This window comes from Anopheles cruzii, chromosome 2 (genome assembly GCF_943734635.1).
Source record: "Anopheles cruzii chromosome 2, idAnoCruzAS_RS32_06, whole genome shotgun sequence".
NCBI classification, from domain to species: domain Eukaryota; kingdom Metazoa; phylum Arthropoda; class Insecta; order Diptera; family Culicidae; genus Anopheles; species Anopheles cruzii.
The window spans coordinates 54146658-54163556 of NC_069144.1; the positions used below are offsets into that span (position 1 = coordinate 54146658).

The 16899-nt window shown below is 46.0% G+C and overlaps 4 protein-coding genes across 7 annotated transcripts; 1 reads left to right on the top strand and 3 right to left on the bottom strand.

Moving 5' to 3' along the window:
• Window positions 1-329: 329 nt before the first annotated feature.
• LOC128269399 (ATP synthase subunit alpha, mitochondrial) lies at window positions 330-3412 on the bottom strand. 2 transcript variants are annotated; one of them, XM_053006851.1, is made up of 5 exons: window positions 3224-3412; window positions 2572-2583; window positions 2281-2508; window positions 1877-2217; window positions 330-1811 (listed from the first exon to the last, which is right to left on the bottom strand). In XM_053006851.1, exons 1-5 carry the CDS (start codon window positions 3287-3289, stop codon window positions 800-802), a joined length of 1659 nt encoding a protein of 552 aa, XP_052862811.1. In that variant the 5' UTR covers window positions 3290-3412; the 3' UTR covers window positions 330-799. The 2 variants fall into 2 exon arrangements, with proteins under 2 accessions (XP_052862811.1, XP_052862810.1); XM_053006850.1 differs by lacking the exon at window positions 2572-2583 and having other exon boundaries at window positions 2281-2517.
• A 481-nt stretch (window positions 3413-3893) lies between these two features.
• LOC128268286 (S-methyl-5'-thioadenosine phosphorylase) lies at window positions 3894-15130 on the top strand. Of its 3 annotated transcripts, none has more exons than XM_053005337.1 (8): window positions 3894-4279; window positions 4842-5056; window positions 5774-5852; window positions 5924-6044; window positions 6125-6304; window positions 6374-6461; window positions 6539-6619; window positions 7512-11548. In XM_053005337.1, exons 2-8 carry the CDS (start codon window positions 4939-4941, stop codon window positions 9731-9733), a joined length of 2889 nt encoding a protein of 962 aa, XP_052861297.1. In that variant the 5' UTR covers window positions 3894-4279; window positions 4842-4938; the 3' UTR covers window positions 9734-11548. The 3 variants fall into 3 exon arrangements, with proteins under 3 accessions (XP_052861297.1, XP_052861298.1, XP_052861300.1); XM_053005338.1 differs by having other exon boundaries at window positions 8208-11548; XM_053005340.1 differs by lacking the exons at window positions 3894-4279; window positions 4842-5056; window positions 5774-5852; ... (3 more) ...; window positions 6539-6619; window positions 7512-11548 and adding exons at window positions 13194-13304; window positions 13379-13839; window positions 13905-15130.
• On the bottom strand, window positions 12356-13343 carry LOC128268289 (transmembrane protein 18). Its single transcript, XM_053005342.1, has 3 exons — window positions 12910-13343; window positions 12643-12791; window positions 12356-12576 (listed from the first exon to the last, which is right to left on the bottom strand). The coding sequence occupies exons 1-3, from the start codon at window positions 13088-13090 to the stop codon at window positions 12469-12471; spliced, it is 438 nt and encodes a 145-aa protein (XP_052861302.1). The 5' UTR covers window positions 13091-13343; the 3' UTR covers window positions 12356-12468.
• LOC128268288 (elongation factor Tu) lies at window positions 15061-16596 on the bottom strand. The gene has a single exon (XM_053005341.1). It carries the CDS (start codon window positions 16513-16515, stop codon window positions 15139-15141), a length of 1377 nt encoding a protein of 458 aa, XP_052861301.1. The 5' UTR covers window positions 16516-16596; the 3' UTR covers window positions 15061-15138.
• Between the last annotated feature and the right edge of the window lie 303 nt (window positions 16597-16899).

Consider the following 16899-nt stretch of genomic DNA (forward strand, 5'->3'; position numbering starts at 1 on the left):
TGACCCATCGTGTAGACGTGTTTTTATTGCACCCTTTGATAGGATTACTAAATGAAAGAATTGTCCTATTTTGCAAAACTCACGAAACTAAGATTAATTTCTCTCCCTGCATGTGCGATACGGTGGACGACAAACCGGCCCGCAAAGTTTTTTTCGACCAGGGCAAGGACAGAAGGGCGTGGTTGCGCCAGTATGGTGGACGACGGCGCTCAGAAAGGACCAATTACACGCCAAACCTCTAGGCGGATTGCCGGATTATTATTGGCCAAATTCTCCAATTATTGTGATAAAATACCCTATGAGAACAGTAAAACAATGACTCGAACGCATCGATTTTTATGATTCAGTCACTCCAATCCAGGTCGCCAGACGATGCGTTTCTTACTCTCCTTGTAACGGTGCCGAGCTGAAATAAAACTTGTCAGCCCGCGGGAGCGTAAGAGCCGCTCGGCTGGGTGCAACTCGAACACACCTGGACCATGACTGTCGCTCGCTGTTTATTTAATTTCTTCCAGTTCTACATATCGCCCTAATACACATAATCGTAGCACCGCTCCGTATTTCGTGTTGTTGTTTTGTCAAATTGCAAAGATGATGGTGATCATGAGACAGTTGCATTTTATAGCGCAAATTGACGTCGTTCCCCGTTTAACTTGTGTTTATGTGTGTTTTTTTAACTCGCGTCGCGTCACACTTTCTTTCTCCCAAGAATATAAGAGAAAGAGAAGCAAAAATCGGTTTACGGGAACTACACTCCGTTTTTAATATCTCCTCATACGGTACGTTCGCTTGAAACTGCTTAACCCGAGAACGTCGACATGAAGCCAGTGACGATAGATTTCAGCTTGGCATCGGCATCGTCCGAAATCTTGCCCTCCGTTGCGATCTGCTGCAGAAGAGCCTTCTCGTTCGTCTTGACATGGGCCAAGAATTCACGCTCGAACTTGGTAATCTTGCTCGGGTCCATCTTGTCCAGGTAACCGCGCACACCGCAATAGATGACGGCCACCTGCTCCTCAATAGCCATCGGCACGTACTGGCCCTGCTTCAACAGTTCCGTCAAGCGCACGCCACGGTTCAAAAGCTGCTGGGTGGCAGCATCCAGATCCGAACCGAACTGGGCAAAAGCGGCCACCTCACGGTACTGAGCCAACTCCAGTTTCATCGAGCCGGCGACCTGCTTCATGGCCTTCGTTTGAGCAGCGGAACCGACACGCGATACAGACAAACCGACGTTAATGGCCGGTCGGATACCCTTGTAGAACAACTCCGTCTCGAGGAAAATCTGTCCGTCCGTAATCGAGATGACATTGGTTGGAATGTAGGCGGACACGTCACCGGCCTGGGTTTCAATGACCGGCAGAGCAGTCAGCGAACCTCCTCCGAGTACCGGGCTCATCTTGGCCGCACGCTCCAGCAGACGCGAATGCAGGTAGAACACATCACCGGGGTAAGCCTCACGACCCGGGGGACGACGCAGCAGCAGCGACATCTGACGGTAGGCCACGGCCTGCTTCGACAAATCGTCGTAGATGATGAGCGCGTGCTTGCCGTTGTCGCGGAAGTACTCGCCCATGGCGCAGCCCGAGTACGGGGCAAGATACTGCAGTGGGGCGGCATCGGAAGCTGTGGCCGACACAATGATGGTGTAACCCATGGCACCGGAATCGGTAAGACGCTTCACGATTTGTGCCACGGTGGAACGCTTCTGACCGATGGCAACGTAGATACAGTACAGCTTCTTCGACTCGTCCTGTCCATCGTTGAAGCGCTTCTGGTTGATGATCGTATCGATAGCCAAAGCGGTCTTGCTGCAAGTCGAAAGAAGAAAGCGTTACGTAAAACAACAACAAGGCATCAATACCTCCCAACTTACCCAGTCTGACGATCGCCGATGATCAGCTCACGCTGTCCACGTCCAATCGGCACGAGCGAATCGACGGCCTTGATGCCGGTCTGCATGGGCTCGCGCACAGAAACACGCGGGATGATGCCGGGTGCCTTGATACCGACACGGAAACGCTGCTTCGTCTTGATTTCGCCCTTACCATCAATGGCGTTTCCGAGCGCATCAACGACACGGCCAAGAATCTCATCACCGACCGGCACGTCGACGATGGCACCGGTACGCTTGACAATGTCACCCTCCTTGATCAGCTTGTCATTACCGAACACGACGACACCGACGTTGTCCGGCTCCAAGTTAAGGGCCATACCCTAGGAAGAAGAAGAATATTGAAACATCTTGATGTTCGTGCGGTCCGACGCTCTGTGACTTACCTTCAGACCGGAGGAGAACTCCACCATCTCATCGGCTTGGATGTTCTTGAGGCCGTACACGCGAGCAATACCGTCACCGATGCTCAGCACACGGCCAGTCTCCTCCAGGTCAGCTTTCGGCGCCGATCCGAGGATGCGCTCCTCGAGGATGGCCGAGATCTCGGCGCCGCGGGTGGCAGTGGAAACGTGGAAGTTGCGAGCGGCAACCGAAACGGCCGGAACGGCCATCTTAACCACCTGCGAAAGACGTCGAAAGATCCGGTGAACGAACGATACACACAATTACATAACTTTACAAAGCAGCTTTCCCAAAACAGTCGCACTCTTAGAAATGTGTGTCAAACATATTGCAATATTCTAAAAACGGTATAATTTTAACAATTTGCACAATCGTTACGGCATTTGGACTTCCAGCGCAAACCCGAGTTCGGGTTCGCCGAGTGACAGCAGACCTCGATGTCGTTCGTCGGCCGCCATATTTTTTATGTTTTCTCACCAGATTTCATTCACTACATTTTCGGTCGTATTTTATCTCCGCCCCTAGTGCTTTTGGCATTGCGTTTCGAAAGAACTTGGCCTATTCACTGGCTATTTGCTTCGTTCCGAAGCCCCGCGAACCAATGCAATGAGTAGCACCATTACATAACCGAGCCGTCATTTTGAGCCAAGAAAAACTGAGCAGCCGGCACCAAGAAAATATTCTCTGTTGCATAACACGGTTCGTTTCGGATTGGTGTGCATCCCGCAGGGTTTACTGTTTCACAATTTGCACTATGCCACTCTACTGGAATGTATGGAGCCCGGGGTTTTGATTATGTCACCGCTTTCGATTCGCCAACCGAAATCGATAAGAGCATCAAGATGGACACCACCGTTCGGGATTTGGTACTGTTTTCTCGTGGAGCAAAATTTGATTAGTATTCTCGTGGCGCGTTAAACTCACCTGGCCAGCGGTTCTCGGCAGGCTGCGGGCCACCGAGGCAGCCAAACGGGCGGAAATCATCGACATCTTTATTGTTTGCTGCTACTGGCTGTAGACTGCTTTTTTCGTAGGGCCCTAAAGTACCGGGTGTCGTTGGATAATGGATTTCCTTCACTTCTTCGCACGGACTGCGGCCTGCTCAGAAAGATGGACGTTCGGTTCGGTCTACGAGGGCTCTCACCAACTCCACTCACAGACAAGCGCTCAGCAACTGACGTTACACTAAACGCACAAATTTACCTGAAAACGGAAACTCTAGGACGCGTGCTACATTTGAATTGACAGTTGTAATTGAGGATTTGCATTGTCCGAACAAAACAAATAATCGTCGGATTCAAACAAACAAATTGTGGCAAATTGGCAATTGTGGCAACAAACTATATTCTACGCAAACAATAAAATGTGTTTAAAAAGATCGTTTTTTAAACTCAAACTAAAATCAAACTAAAATAACATCGCAAGAATTGTGAGAAACGCAAAGAAGGCTAAAGACCCTGCCGAGATGGCGATGTTGCTTGGTAACTTTGACAGCAACTGTCTCGATGTCAAATGACCTGCAGATGCAGTAAAAAATATAAAAAACACCCGAAGGGAAAATACGCAGAAGGCACATTCCATTGCACATCGAACATAACACTGGGTAATGGAACACCGTTTTAAAAGAAGAAAATTTACTTAGATCATTTGTAGTGTGTTATTCGATGCTTCGGTCAGCGCATTAAGTGAACACACAAGTCGATAAACAGCGTTCACGATTCGGACGCTTGTGGACACACGCTCAAAAACCAGTTGTGCATCGACCGAAAGCAAATTGTTGAAACATCCGAGAAGGCTCCAAATTGTACACATTATCATTCCTCGTTCCTTCGTTGAAATCGTTCGCGTTGAAAGCTAGTGCCCGAAGATATGCTAGAAATTGCTTGCAATACAATCCACGGATCATTTGTTGACGGAAGAAACTCAAAAGTTTCTTTGTCGCACGTTCTTACTTTTAGCAGCGGGCAACGATAAGTATAGGTGAGTGTTGTGTTGTCTCGTGAAAAGCAGTCAAAGACAAAATACGGCACCTTAGCGGTACAGAGTGTTAAAGGCCAGTGCGCGTACTAATCAACGACCGAAGGTCGCTAAATAAGATCAAATGGCCCGGCAGTGAGCATCTGCAGCAGCAACAATAACAAAAACACCTGACACATCTCCGACGGTGCTAGTTGTCGCCAGCAGAAAACCGGATGACCGACAGCGGAGCTGCTTATGCAGATCTTTTTATAGAAATTCGGTGTTTGTTAAGGGTAGTGTGTGCCCAAAGCACCGATTTGCTATATTTTTAGCGCGGTGTATGCGTGAAACTAGAGAGAAGTGGATCAATTTTGTCTGTTCCCCCGGATTGGATCGGTGTCTGGAAGTGTCCTGACCTATAGTGAAACACAATAAACGAAGGCACGATCGGACGAAAACTATTGAAACCCTAACCGCGAGAACCCTGTCCATCATTCGATGCTGCACTCGCCTACAGTCTCATGCAGCGCTAGCAAGAATTTGTTGTCACTCTTATCTTCCACTTCCGGCTTTCCTATCATAGGAGCATTTCGGTGGCGGTACATGCCGTAAAGAGCAGCGGCAGCGTAGAGGCCAACCGTTACTAAACTGGCGACAAGCACATTGTAGGAAACGATAGAATGGCCTACGCTCCGAACGAAAGCGATGGTTTGTGGAAACAGATACTGGAGCACCACTGGAAGTACGTGGAATCGGAAGAATCAATGCAAAAGATAGAGCTACGACGCGACCTAGAAGGTAAGGAGTGTGTCGCTGCTCAATTGATGAGTCAGCTGCACATAACATGTACACGTACAGTGGGAAAATGAGAATGGCGTTAAATGAATCCAGTAGACTAAACATTATAGTAATCACTTCCCGTTCTCTACTAACAGAAGGAATCCAATTCCATAAGAAACACGATTAAAGGTCAAAGTAGGCAACAGTAGAAAGATTCCATCAACATTGCTAATGAATCACTCGCTAGCGTGGCGAGACGAAATGTTATCATTCCGACGCGATATCAGATGTTCAATGAGCACATTGAAGTTGTTTGGTTGGTCATCAATTCCTGATGCCACTAAATCATTACGGTCAGTTAGTCAGTTTCATTGATGACTTTAGCAACGTTCCGAGAACATTTGCGATGTGCATGAAGAGATCCATTTCGTTCTTGCCGTTCAAAGCAGATCATCAGTGTTTTTTTTATTCCTGATATTTAACATGATCTTATTTTCAACTGAAATATTCTATCAATGCCTTTTATCGTTGTTAAATGTCATAAAGAAGGGAACAAGAAGCATTCTAGAGTAAGGGACATCGTGTACGTTGGATTTTGGTCAAATGATATGTTTGGAAGGGAATCAACATGTTTTTTTTTCTCAGAAGAACGGACTGCGCCGTATTAATAATCAAAATGATACAGAGAAAAATTCCCATCAGTTGAAGGAAATCATATTTTTGTTGTTTTTTTAGAATTGATCGAAAAACGCCTAGGAAAGGTGCCCCCAAGTGAAAAGTTTTATCTGGATGATACGAGATATGTTTTCGACAGGTAATTAACAGTTTCCGTTTCCTTTATCTACAAAAAATTATATATCTATCCGTGTAAATGTTGTTTTATAGCTCCGTGGCACATTTAGATGACTTTTCCGCCTACAAAGCATCGATAGGATTTGAGGCAATCAGTCAGTATGCGAACAATTTGTTCGTCAAACCGTGGCGAAAGGAGTACAAAGTGATCAAGGTAGTTTATCGAATTGAAAGATTCTTGTTGCATTCGATCAGCCAAAGACCGTGTATGTGATCGTTCTTTCCTGCTTTCAGATGTATTCTGGATTCTACCAGCATGAAATTGCGGCCAATTTGGTGAATGCAGAAAAACTTTTCCAAGCCATGGGGTACCAGCTGATGCCGAACAAAACACTCATTTTGGAGGGCCCGATCTGTCCGGATCAGGTGATGAACGTTGCTCGTGACGCCATCACGGCGTATGTGGAGTGTCAGGTAATTGTGTTTTCGCCTTTTTCTCGATAATATCTGATTTATTCTATTCCGCTTCTCTGAACCGTACAGATAATGAAGCGAATTTACTGTGACCTGACGTCACTACGATTGTCCGTGGACTGGATTGATATTTATAACTTTCGATGCTATCATACCGGTTAGTCGCTCTATATTATAATTAGAACGTTCAACACAACTCTTGTCTTCTCTATGCCCATTTGTTTACTCCTCCAGCGGACGCAATGCAAATGGTGAAGCAGATGACTGTATTCATACAAGAAAAACACCACAAAAAACAACAGTCCAAACTGAGAGGTATATTATGGAAGCCTGTCATACATTAACATCATCTTGCTCTTACTCATCAGTAGACAGTAGAAACTGCAGCAGTGTTCTAGTTCCTAAGTGCATGTTCCACCGCATGATACTCAACGTACTAGCATTAAAGTGATCCTCATTTTCCCCTAACATTCATCACACTCCGTTCATGTGTTTTACAACTGAAAATCGATCGTGTTTAGAAAGCAACTCCGTTGCTCCAACTCACCATTTATCCTCATGGTTTTTATTAATCATTTCTTATTTTACTTATTTAACACATTTAGCTTTATCATTAAGCACCAAAAAAGAAACTGTAGCACTCACCTTCATTTCACAATTCATTTTTGCCAGCGAATCGCTTAATATTCGTTTTGCCCTTGCTGTGCCACGATAGCCTATTAAAATCAAGTACTGTGGAAAACGCAATGAACCTTCTCACATTTCTGATTCTTAGTAGAGATCAATCGATCACCCAGCTAACCATTTAATTCACAAAACTTTTATGATCTACCGGGTTCTATGGAGAACATGATCCGTAGCTAAGTTTACTGTACCTTTTTAAGAATCTTGCATCTAGTTCGTATGTTTGTTTGCACAACTTTTTGAGCTGTTAGTGTGTATTAAAAATCTTGTTGGATATTTTTTAACATTATTCCTGAGTGGCCCCAAGAAGGGTTAGTGTAATACACACACCAATCCGAAACATTACCAGCAATCCTGCCATTTCCTATCCCAAAGGGTCCGAAAGTTTTCAATAGTGTTCACAGGTGTTACTGTATTTTGTTTTTTTTTATTCTTGCTCGATCAGCTGTAAAACCTTCCGCCACCGGCTCTGCTAATCAGTTGTTTGGTTCATGATGGGTTCCATTTCTCTTTTTCGCTCCAGACGCGTACGGCAGTAGTAGCGCCGCTTTACCACCCGCTAGTAGCTGCAGCTCATGCAATCCGTATCAGTTCCAAGTGCAACAAAGCCATCAGCAACCACCGGCACCGCCACCACCACCGGCCTCTTTCTGTGGTGGCGGCAGTGGTGGTGGCAGTGCAAACGGTGTGGTTGCCGGCAGTAGTCAGCTGTACAGCAGTGTCGCTGTTGCAACACCCTGTAGTATTCATAGCCAACAGCATCACCAGCAGCAGCAGCCGCCGCAGCAGCAACAAACGCCAGCAAACGCATTCAGTGGCCCGTACCACAATCCACATCATCATCCCCATCATATGCCGCATCATCATCTTCATCACAGTAGTTACGGCAGTTTCCAGCCTCCGGCTATCGGCACGATGCCCCACTCGAAGTCGTTGGACCACTATCAGGACGCGAATAGTGCGGCAGCGGCGGCGGCGGCGGCCGCCGCAATGTACGGCATGAACGGCGTCTATATGCAGCGCCATTCGATCGACCAACCGTATCACTACACGCCCGCAACGGGACCGTACGCTGCCGCTGCCCATGCCGCTCCGATGCCTTTCGATGGACCGATCGATGGGATGCTTTCGTGTGGTGGTGTTGGTGGTGGTGGAGGTGGAACTGGAGGAGGTAACGGGTCTCTAAGCTGCAGTAACAATCACCCTTACAATGTTGCAGGCCCACGTTATCCTCCCGCTCTGCCATACAGCAACTATGCTCCTCTGGGACCGATGGGATCGACTTACATGAATGGAGCGGGAGTGACGAAGCTTCCGAATGGCGGACCACTCGACGGGTGCTATCGGCATCCTCCGATGAATGGTTACATTGGTGGGTCGGGCTACCCGCCATACCGAGGCTCCAGCAACAGTATGCCATTTCCGAACCCTCATTGTCAACCGGTGTCGGAAGCATCAATACCGTACGGTGGAAGCAAGCACGGTTACGATTCGGCTGTAGCTCCGGTCGGACCGGCGTACCCTCCTCAGCCTAGCTCTATACTAAGTAACCGTAAGAAAGTGTACGACGACTACGATGTGCCCAGTTCCTCCATCGCAGGGCGACGAGTGACTGAACCGAAGATCGGCGGTGGCGCTAAAAAGCTGGAAAGATATCACAAGAACGCGGAACTCCTAATAGATTACGAGAGCGACATGTTGCCGGAAGCACTGGTCGAAAGGAATCAGCAACAGCAGCAGCAGCAGCAGCAGCAGCAGCAGCAGCAGCAGCATCACCATCATTATTTGCATCATCAAACATCGCGGAACTCGCGCCAATCGGACTTTGATAGCTACGAGGACGAACAGCAGGAGAGTAACGTTAGTAGACGAATTTCGAACAAAAACCAGGACGGTATCGGGTGCTACGAAACGTGGAACTACGTTTATCAGAACCTAGAGAAGCAAGGCTACAATAAGGATTTGGGCGAACGTGGTGACTTCCTGGCCGGCGAAGCAGACAGCGCTGAGGACGAAAGTGGCGGTGGGATGGCGCGAGAACGACGTCGAGAGACTGGCGGTAGTCAGATGAATGCTGGAACCTCGTCGACCGCTACACTGCGCCGTAGCCACAATGAGAAGCTAAAAGCTATGAAAGCAAAAGCCGCCGACAAAGTGGATGGCATCGTCCGAATCAGTGCGCAGCATCACGCCACTAGTGCTGGTTTGGTGCAGAAAATGGCCAAAACAACGCTCTCACAACGGACTACGGACTATGGAGGTGGCGGGGGCGCCCTCGACGATGCTGTACCACCGGAGCAAAGTAACGGTAGTGGCCGAGTTGTGGGATCGAAGAGACAGTCCACCGGTGGGACCAACGGCACTGGTGGGATGATCGGAGTGACGGCCGCGAACAAAGAAAACAATAATCAATCTCCCACGGTAACTGTCGGTGGAATATTGGTCAACCATCATCACCACCACACGGGTAATAATGGTGCGCCGACCGCAGGCGGTAGTGGGAAAAAGAAAACGGCCACCTTCGATACGGGTGCGGCTACGATCATTAATCAGTCAGCGGCCAGCACCGCAGCATCTGTGGCTGCGCCGAGTGGAGAATGGAATTGCAATTTCTGTACCTTCCTGAACCCGGATGTGAAACGCATCTGTGATATGTGCTCCAAGAGCCGCGATTTTCGGCTCGACGGAGCAGCCACAACTAGCAATGGAAGTGCGACGGTCTCTGCGGCGGCCACCTGTGTTTAAGCAGACTTTTGGACGAAGAGAACGGACTGGTTCCTTGTGAGTGTTACAAGCCTCAATCTTTTAACCGTTTTTTGCTGTTACTCTGGTCAGTGTTTGATTGAGAATTGCCTTTGTTTTGTTTTTCACTTTCTAGACCCAGAAAATCTTAATGTTTTTAAATGAGCTCGATTGTAATCACTATTTTCGATCAAATTTCGGCCATTTATCATTCTCTCCGGTATGATGGAGGAGCGCCGTTTAAGTATAGGAATGTGTGGGACATTACTAACCACTGTTGAACTGTTTAGTGCACTGCTGGAATGGGATTTTTCGCCCCGAAGAAAAACGAGCCGATAAAATAAATCTAATAAATTATCCGCACAGAAGCTTGGAATATAATTTGTGTGCAACATCCTACCCCGAGCCAAACAGTATACGGTGAGGTCAAACAAGATGGAGGGGCGAGTCCATATTCTGTTATCAAATGAGAAATGGGAAACTCAGCTAACCCACGTTTATTCGCAGAAACATCATCAACTCTAGTACCGGGAAACCAGTTGGTTTACCAAAAAGCCCAACCCGATTTGGTGTATTTGGACAAAACTGAAGCAAACTAGTATGTGTATATTTGCAAGAGAACCAAAAACATCAAAATGAGATGCAGTTAAGAATTCGACAATCGTTAGGCGTTCATCTTTTGGAATGGTGGAATTTATTACGATGGGAATGCTGGTAATCAAGTCTTTTTGGGAAAAATTTTTTTTTCATTTGTTCCGTTACTGGTTCCGGAGTCCGCAGGTTGTGCGATAGCGATGGTGTATCTAAAAGAGGAAAATGATTGAATGGAAGAGAATTTAAGTTCATAACAAACGAAAAACCCCAACAGAATGTGAAAGCAGTGGAAATAGAAAACAATCGAAATTGCTACCCATTTCCAGATAGGTAAATAGTAGAATATTACGTGAACACAAACTAACTTTATAACATACGATTACGGCCGAAAGGGAAGACAGGCCGAACTATAGTTTTCTAATTTATCCATACTGCAATATAATGATCTACCTGAGTCCAGCTGGTGTGGCCGGACGGTCAGGAAGATATTGGATTGTCGACAATGAGGGTTAGGAGTATGGCTCCAAAACGATGCTAGTCATATAAGAAACAGGGACAGTCCCACACCACAGGTGAGAGCCCCACGAAACTGGAAACTGAATGAAGTATTTAAAAAAGACCGAACGTGTGAGCCATCGTAAACAACGGAGGAAACGAAAATGGAAGGAAGACCGCAGGGACACATAACCGCGATCGTGTTTCAAATCGATCGTTATACATTATTCTAATTAATTATGTATCAATCTATTTTTTTAGCTTTACGTAAATGTTGAACAATTGTAATTGGAATGATATTTACCATATAGTGTAGCAATGGAAGCTGGAAGCACATGGAAAACAGCACACCCTACCGAGCACGGAGACAGGGATATATCGATTCGTATCAGTTGATCGACAAAGACAGAAAGTGCTATGAAGGAAGTGCAATGGATTGGTCACAGACGAGTTGCATCGACTTCTTATACTACATTTTGTAGCCAATTTCTAAACGAACCGATGGCAGCCAAAAGCAAACCAAATTTCACACTAAAGCAACACTGAAACTAAAACCGAGGACAAACAGGAACCTAGGAAGTGCTAGTTTTCTAGTGAAAAGACAGTAAAAAGTAAAAAGATTGAAGCGGCGAGCAATCTGGAGAGCTGGATACAGAGTGAGCATTGAAAAGAATGATAAACGATAAACTTGTTTCGCATATTATAGATTTTAATAAAAAAAGGATCCATTTCTTTGTTTGCTGTTGATACACACTTTGGCTGGTTCTGTAATCGCTGTAAGATGGTTTTTGTTTTTGTTGGGAATCACACTTTTCACAGCAATTTGCAGCGTCTGTTAGCTACAAACCCAAGGCCAAGGAGGTAACCCAGTTGTCAGAGGAAGAAAGCGTACCCGATCTTTAAAACAGATTCCTTTATTCCACACACAATTACACACACAGAAACATTCGTGTCTTCGGGCCCTATTAGCGATCACTACGTGATCCCGTCTGCTGTACTTTCCTGCTACATTATGTACATATCACTAATAACAAAGAAAAATCGTTCGTTGAACAACATTTCAACAAAACCCTAATCTTCTGTCCGCGTGTCCGGCGCGGGTTCTCGACGCAATGTGATGGTTAACGCGGTTCACAGCAATTGCAAAGTTTTAGCATCCCCTTGCGAATGTGTAAAATTCTAATAGAGTACACACAAGAACAATAAGCGACAAGAAGGTACTGCCATCGGCGAGAAAGGAGTTTCGCCTAAGCCGCAAGCGAAAGCAGAGGCAATGAACAACGGTTTCATCGTTTCAGCAAGTATCAAGTGGGGTAAAACATGCCTCTCGGAATAGATATTGCACTTTTAGTATGAGAAAACAGTTAGAAATAAAACAATTCATCTGGGCGCCGACGTGAACGTTGCGCTTCGATTGAAGTCACTTAATGGTCGAAGTAGCGGTTACTGGCATAAAAGATGTCCCCGGAAGATCCTCAATTTGCAATTCTAGTCGTCATCAATTTCCTATATGCACGCTTCATGCTTTTGCCAACCGTTTGAGTGTTTCGTGGATTCCTTTGCTTAGTTTGCACTTTTTCTTGGGTCAAGCGAACGCCGTAAAAACAGAGCACGATCCGAGCCCCATATCGAGCCTGGCTCTGCGGATTTTAGTCCTCCTTTAGCCGCTGCCTGCTATTGGATTGTCGGATCTGTTGCTTCAGCTGTGCCGTTTTCAACCGGCTCATCAGTTGTGTCGATTGGTATAACCAGCTCCCCTGCAATGCAAGTGAAAGAATCAACATGATACACAAGTTTCGCCGCAGACACCCTATAGATCTTACCACCATTAACATGCAGTTTAGTAGGATGGGCACCGAAAATACTACCGATATGAAGAGACCCTTATCGTCGAAGTATTGCTGTTTCGAAAAAATCCTCCAATTAATCGCCGCATACTCGTTAATGCTTTCTGAAAAATACACCAGTAGCACTGCAACAGAGCAAAGCAACCATTAGCAATTGCGATCCAATTAGTAGTCCGATCGATCATTAGTTTAGCATAACCAATGAGAACATAGTGGGATAAGTATAATAGAAATATCACTCACAAAGCACGAAGAACAGGAACACCTGAAAATTTCCACAATTCCGGGTGAGGAGAGCCGTCGATGTTATGCATATGTGAAATGCGATTAGTCCAATCAACCACGGGTCGTACCAATCGATACTTGCTAGGAACGTGAGAAATCCTTTGATTTCATTAATTTCTATCCAATTTGCATCCACCATGGTTACTGAACGAGTAGGTCTGACTGTATTTGTTCACAAACTGATTTTCTTCTAGTAACATTCACGGTGCCACGGTGGTTACTTTTCTCTTATAACAGGAACACCGGGTAGTGAAATTATTAAATTAAGGGATGGGCGACGAGCAAGTAAAAGCTGGATTTAATATCACACAATGCTTTCATTCACGCAACGCAGGTTTTGGGAATCGACGCAGGTTTGGACAACCTTAGTTTTAGGTGTTTACGATTATAAGAACTTTTTTTATTTTTGTTTCGCTTACGTACGAAGTGTCAGACGCTGTTCATTGGTCTATCTATCAGGGGCGTAGGAGAGTAAAATTTCTTATAAAAATATAAATAACGGGTTGCAAATTTATATAATTCATCATAGGAGACAGGATCATAATAGGATACTTTTTAGAAACTAGTTCTTTCGCTCTTTTTTACGAGAAAACAGTGGATTCTATTAGGTAGAGAAGCTATGTCTGAAGCGGCGACAGGTCAGCCATTGACATTAGCCGGCATTTTGAATGAGTGTGTGCAAGAGAGAGAGAGAGAGATGGCTAGTGCCGAAAAAACAACAGCAAACAGCAAACAAAGAATCTGTCACTTCAGCTGTACATTTTCAGATTTGCGGATGATAAGATTAGGAACGTGCCGAAACGAAGAAGAGCTTTTACTTTCCGAAACTAAGAGGAGTTTTAGCAGCGTTTGATTTCAACTCGCTTCACCATGGTCTGTAAAGTGAAGGTAAGTAGGTTAAGAACGATATTTTGGCCACGGAACGCATTGTTTGAGCGATCCCGCTTTTCCAGATTGGTATCATCGGCGGTTCGGGATTGGACGACAGCGAAATAATAGAAAGCCGTACCGAGCGCGTGGTCAATACACACTTTGGCATCCCATCCGATGTGCTAATCGAAGGTAAAATCGCTGGTGTGGATTGTGTGTTGTTAGCACGCCATGGAAGAAACCACTCGATTATGCCCTCGAACGTTAACTATCGGGCAAACATCTGGGCATTAAAGACCCTGGGTTGTACGCACGTTCTTGTTTCTACTGCAACCGGTTCTTTGAAGGAAGAAATTCACCCAGGGGACATCGTCATTCCGGACAACTTTATCGATCGCACCACGAAGCGCGCGCAAACGTTTTACGATGGTAATGAGCTCTTGGTTGGCGTTTGCCATATTCCGATGGAGCCAGCTTTCTGTAGTCGTACTCGCGACGTTCTTATCGAGACAGCACAAGGTCTGGGCATTGCGGGAGTACATGCCAAGGGTACGGTCGTCACGATTGAAGGTCCGCGATTCTCGAGCAAAGCCGAAAGCAACCTCTTCCGCCAGTGGGGTGCTGATCTCGTCAATATGACACTGGTGCCGGAAGTAGTGTTGGCGAAAGAGGCCGGTCTTTGCTATGCAGCCATTGCTATGGCGACCGATTATGACTGCTGGAGGGAGATGGGACAAGACGTCAACGTGGCCGATGTGTTGACGACGTTCAAGAAAAATGTAACCAAGGTAACCGAGTTGATTGTCAATGCGATTCCGAAGATAGCTGCTCTAGATTGGTCGGAAACGGTCGAGGAACTTGGGAAAACAGTCAACACAAGCATTATGCTGCCACATTCCAACTAAACGCATATTCCAACCGCCGTAACAGCAGGTTAATTATTTCACCCATATCTTTATTCCACGACAAACGCAAGCAATCCGCAAAGGATCACCAAGATGACGCTGAAATCGATTTTAAGGGTACGAAGCGAGAATAGTTAGTCGGAATGGTGGAGGTGCAAGAACGAAAAACAATCATTTGTCTAGTCAATTGTAATCTTCCTCTGCCATATAGAAACGCATGTGAACGGGCGGTAGACTAATGAAATAAGTGCACTACACGTTTGAGAAGCAATACAATTTAAGATGCAAGACAAAGAAACGGAACCTCGTGAATCGGCTAATGCTTGCGAATTATTAAACCATTTGCATATTCGTACAAAATATCTGTATTGGTCTTTCAAAACCTCGTTTATTGAAAAACACACGTTCCCAATTAGTTTTCCAGTTCTAATTTAATCAATTTTTTCTGCGGCAAATTTACTGAATTGAGCACTTTGGTCACTAACCCAGTGGCGACCGTTTTACCGTTCTCTCGGACCGTGAAAGATTGGCCACAGGACATCACCATCTTCCGCAGCAATGTTAGCTTGATTGCACCGTGGTCACCCGGAATCAGCATGTCCTGTGCGACTAGATCAACGCGACAAGGCACGTTCCACGTTTTGCTAAATAGTTGCTGTATATACTTCGAAGTAAGCGGCCTCGAGCGGCCACCCTCGTTCCGTGCAAGCAGATACATTGATGCTTCAAAGTGGTTCGAAACGCGTTCGCTTCCGGCCGCACACAATAGCATTCCGCGCTGTACACTTTGCAGTTTTACGCCCCGTAACAGTGCACCGATATTATCGCCGGCCTTCGCCTCAGCAACATCTTTCTTGAAAACCTGCATGCCACCGATAGTGGTACGGATCTCTTCATCGAATCCAAGCAACTCCGCCTCATTGTTCTTTTTCATCGTACCTCTGGCCAACGTTCCTACCACGACTGTTCCACGGCCAGGTACGGTGAACGCATTATCTATTGGAAGCAGAAACGGTGAAGTGAGATCTCTCGTTGGTGTCGGAATGTATTCATCGATCGCGTCCATCAACCGGCGAATCGACGGTTCCCCAAGATCCGACTGATCGCCTCGCAGAGCAAGCAGCGCGGAGCCAACGATGATGGGACTTTCGACACCGTCGAACCCAAAGTCAGAGAGAAGTTCACGTATCTCAATTTCCACCAAATCCAACACTTCGTTGTCCACTTGATCAGCCTTGTTGATGAAAACGACGATCTTACTGACCCCCACCTGACGAGCCAGCAGCAAATGTTCGCGTGTTTGTGGCATCTGGCCATCGGTGCCGGCCACCACCAGTATGGCGCCGTCCATTTGCGAGGCACCGGATATCATGTTTTTTACGTAATCCGCATGACCGGGACAATCCGTGTGAGCGTAGTGACGCCTCGCCGTTTTGTATCCTATATGGGCTGCATTGATCGTTATTCCTCTAGCTTTTTCTTCCGGTGCACGATCAATTTGATCGTAGGGAACGTAGTTTGTGTGACCATCTTTCGAAAGTATTTTAGTAATAGCCGCTGTGAGAGTCGTTTTGCCGTGATCGACGTGTCCGATAGTTCCGACATTGCAATGCTCTTCATCTTCATTCTTCGTCCCCGTGGTTGGTGTCGAGCAAAACGTTTTGTAGGGGCTGTAACATCCTTCTTTAGTCCAATCTCGTGATGCAACAACTCTCCCGTGAAATGCTGCTTCGGCCAACGAGAACCGCAGTAGGCCTTGGCTGGAGAACAGGTTTCTTATGGCTAGCATAATTTTTCTTTACTTTCCATAACTATTCACGACGGAAAGAACAATTTCTGGAAAATGGAAAATTGTTTTGACGGGAAAACTAACTCACCCAAAGTAAGAATGTAATTCATAAGAACCAATCACCATCGGCAAACGCATCAGGTTGCCTATTCTCAGGTGAAAGTCCCGGGTGAAATAATGGTTGACAACGCCGACTGTGGAAAGAAACACGTATTGGTTAAGGCGATTTCACTGATGAAGTAGTGAACTACAAAATATAAATAAAATGTCTGCCAGAGTTCATTTGCGGCCTAATGCTTCCTTTTTTAATTGTATCGCGTAATGCTCCCGAAATGTATGCTATTTCGAAAGTGAAAAATTTATACAACATCCTAATGAATTGGT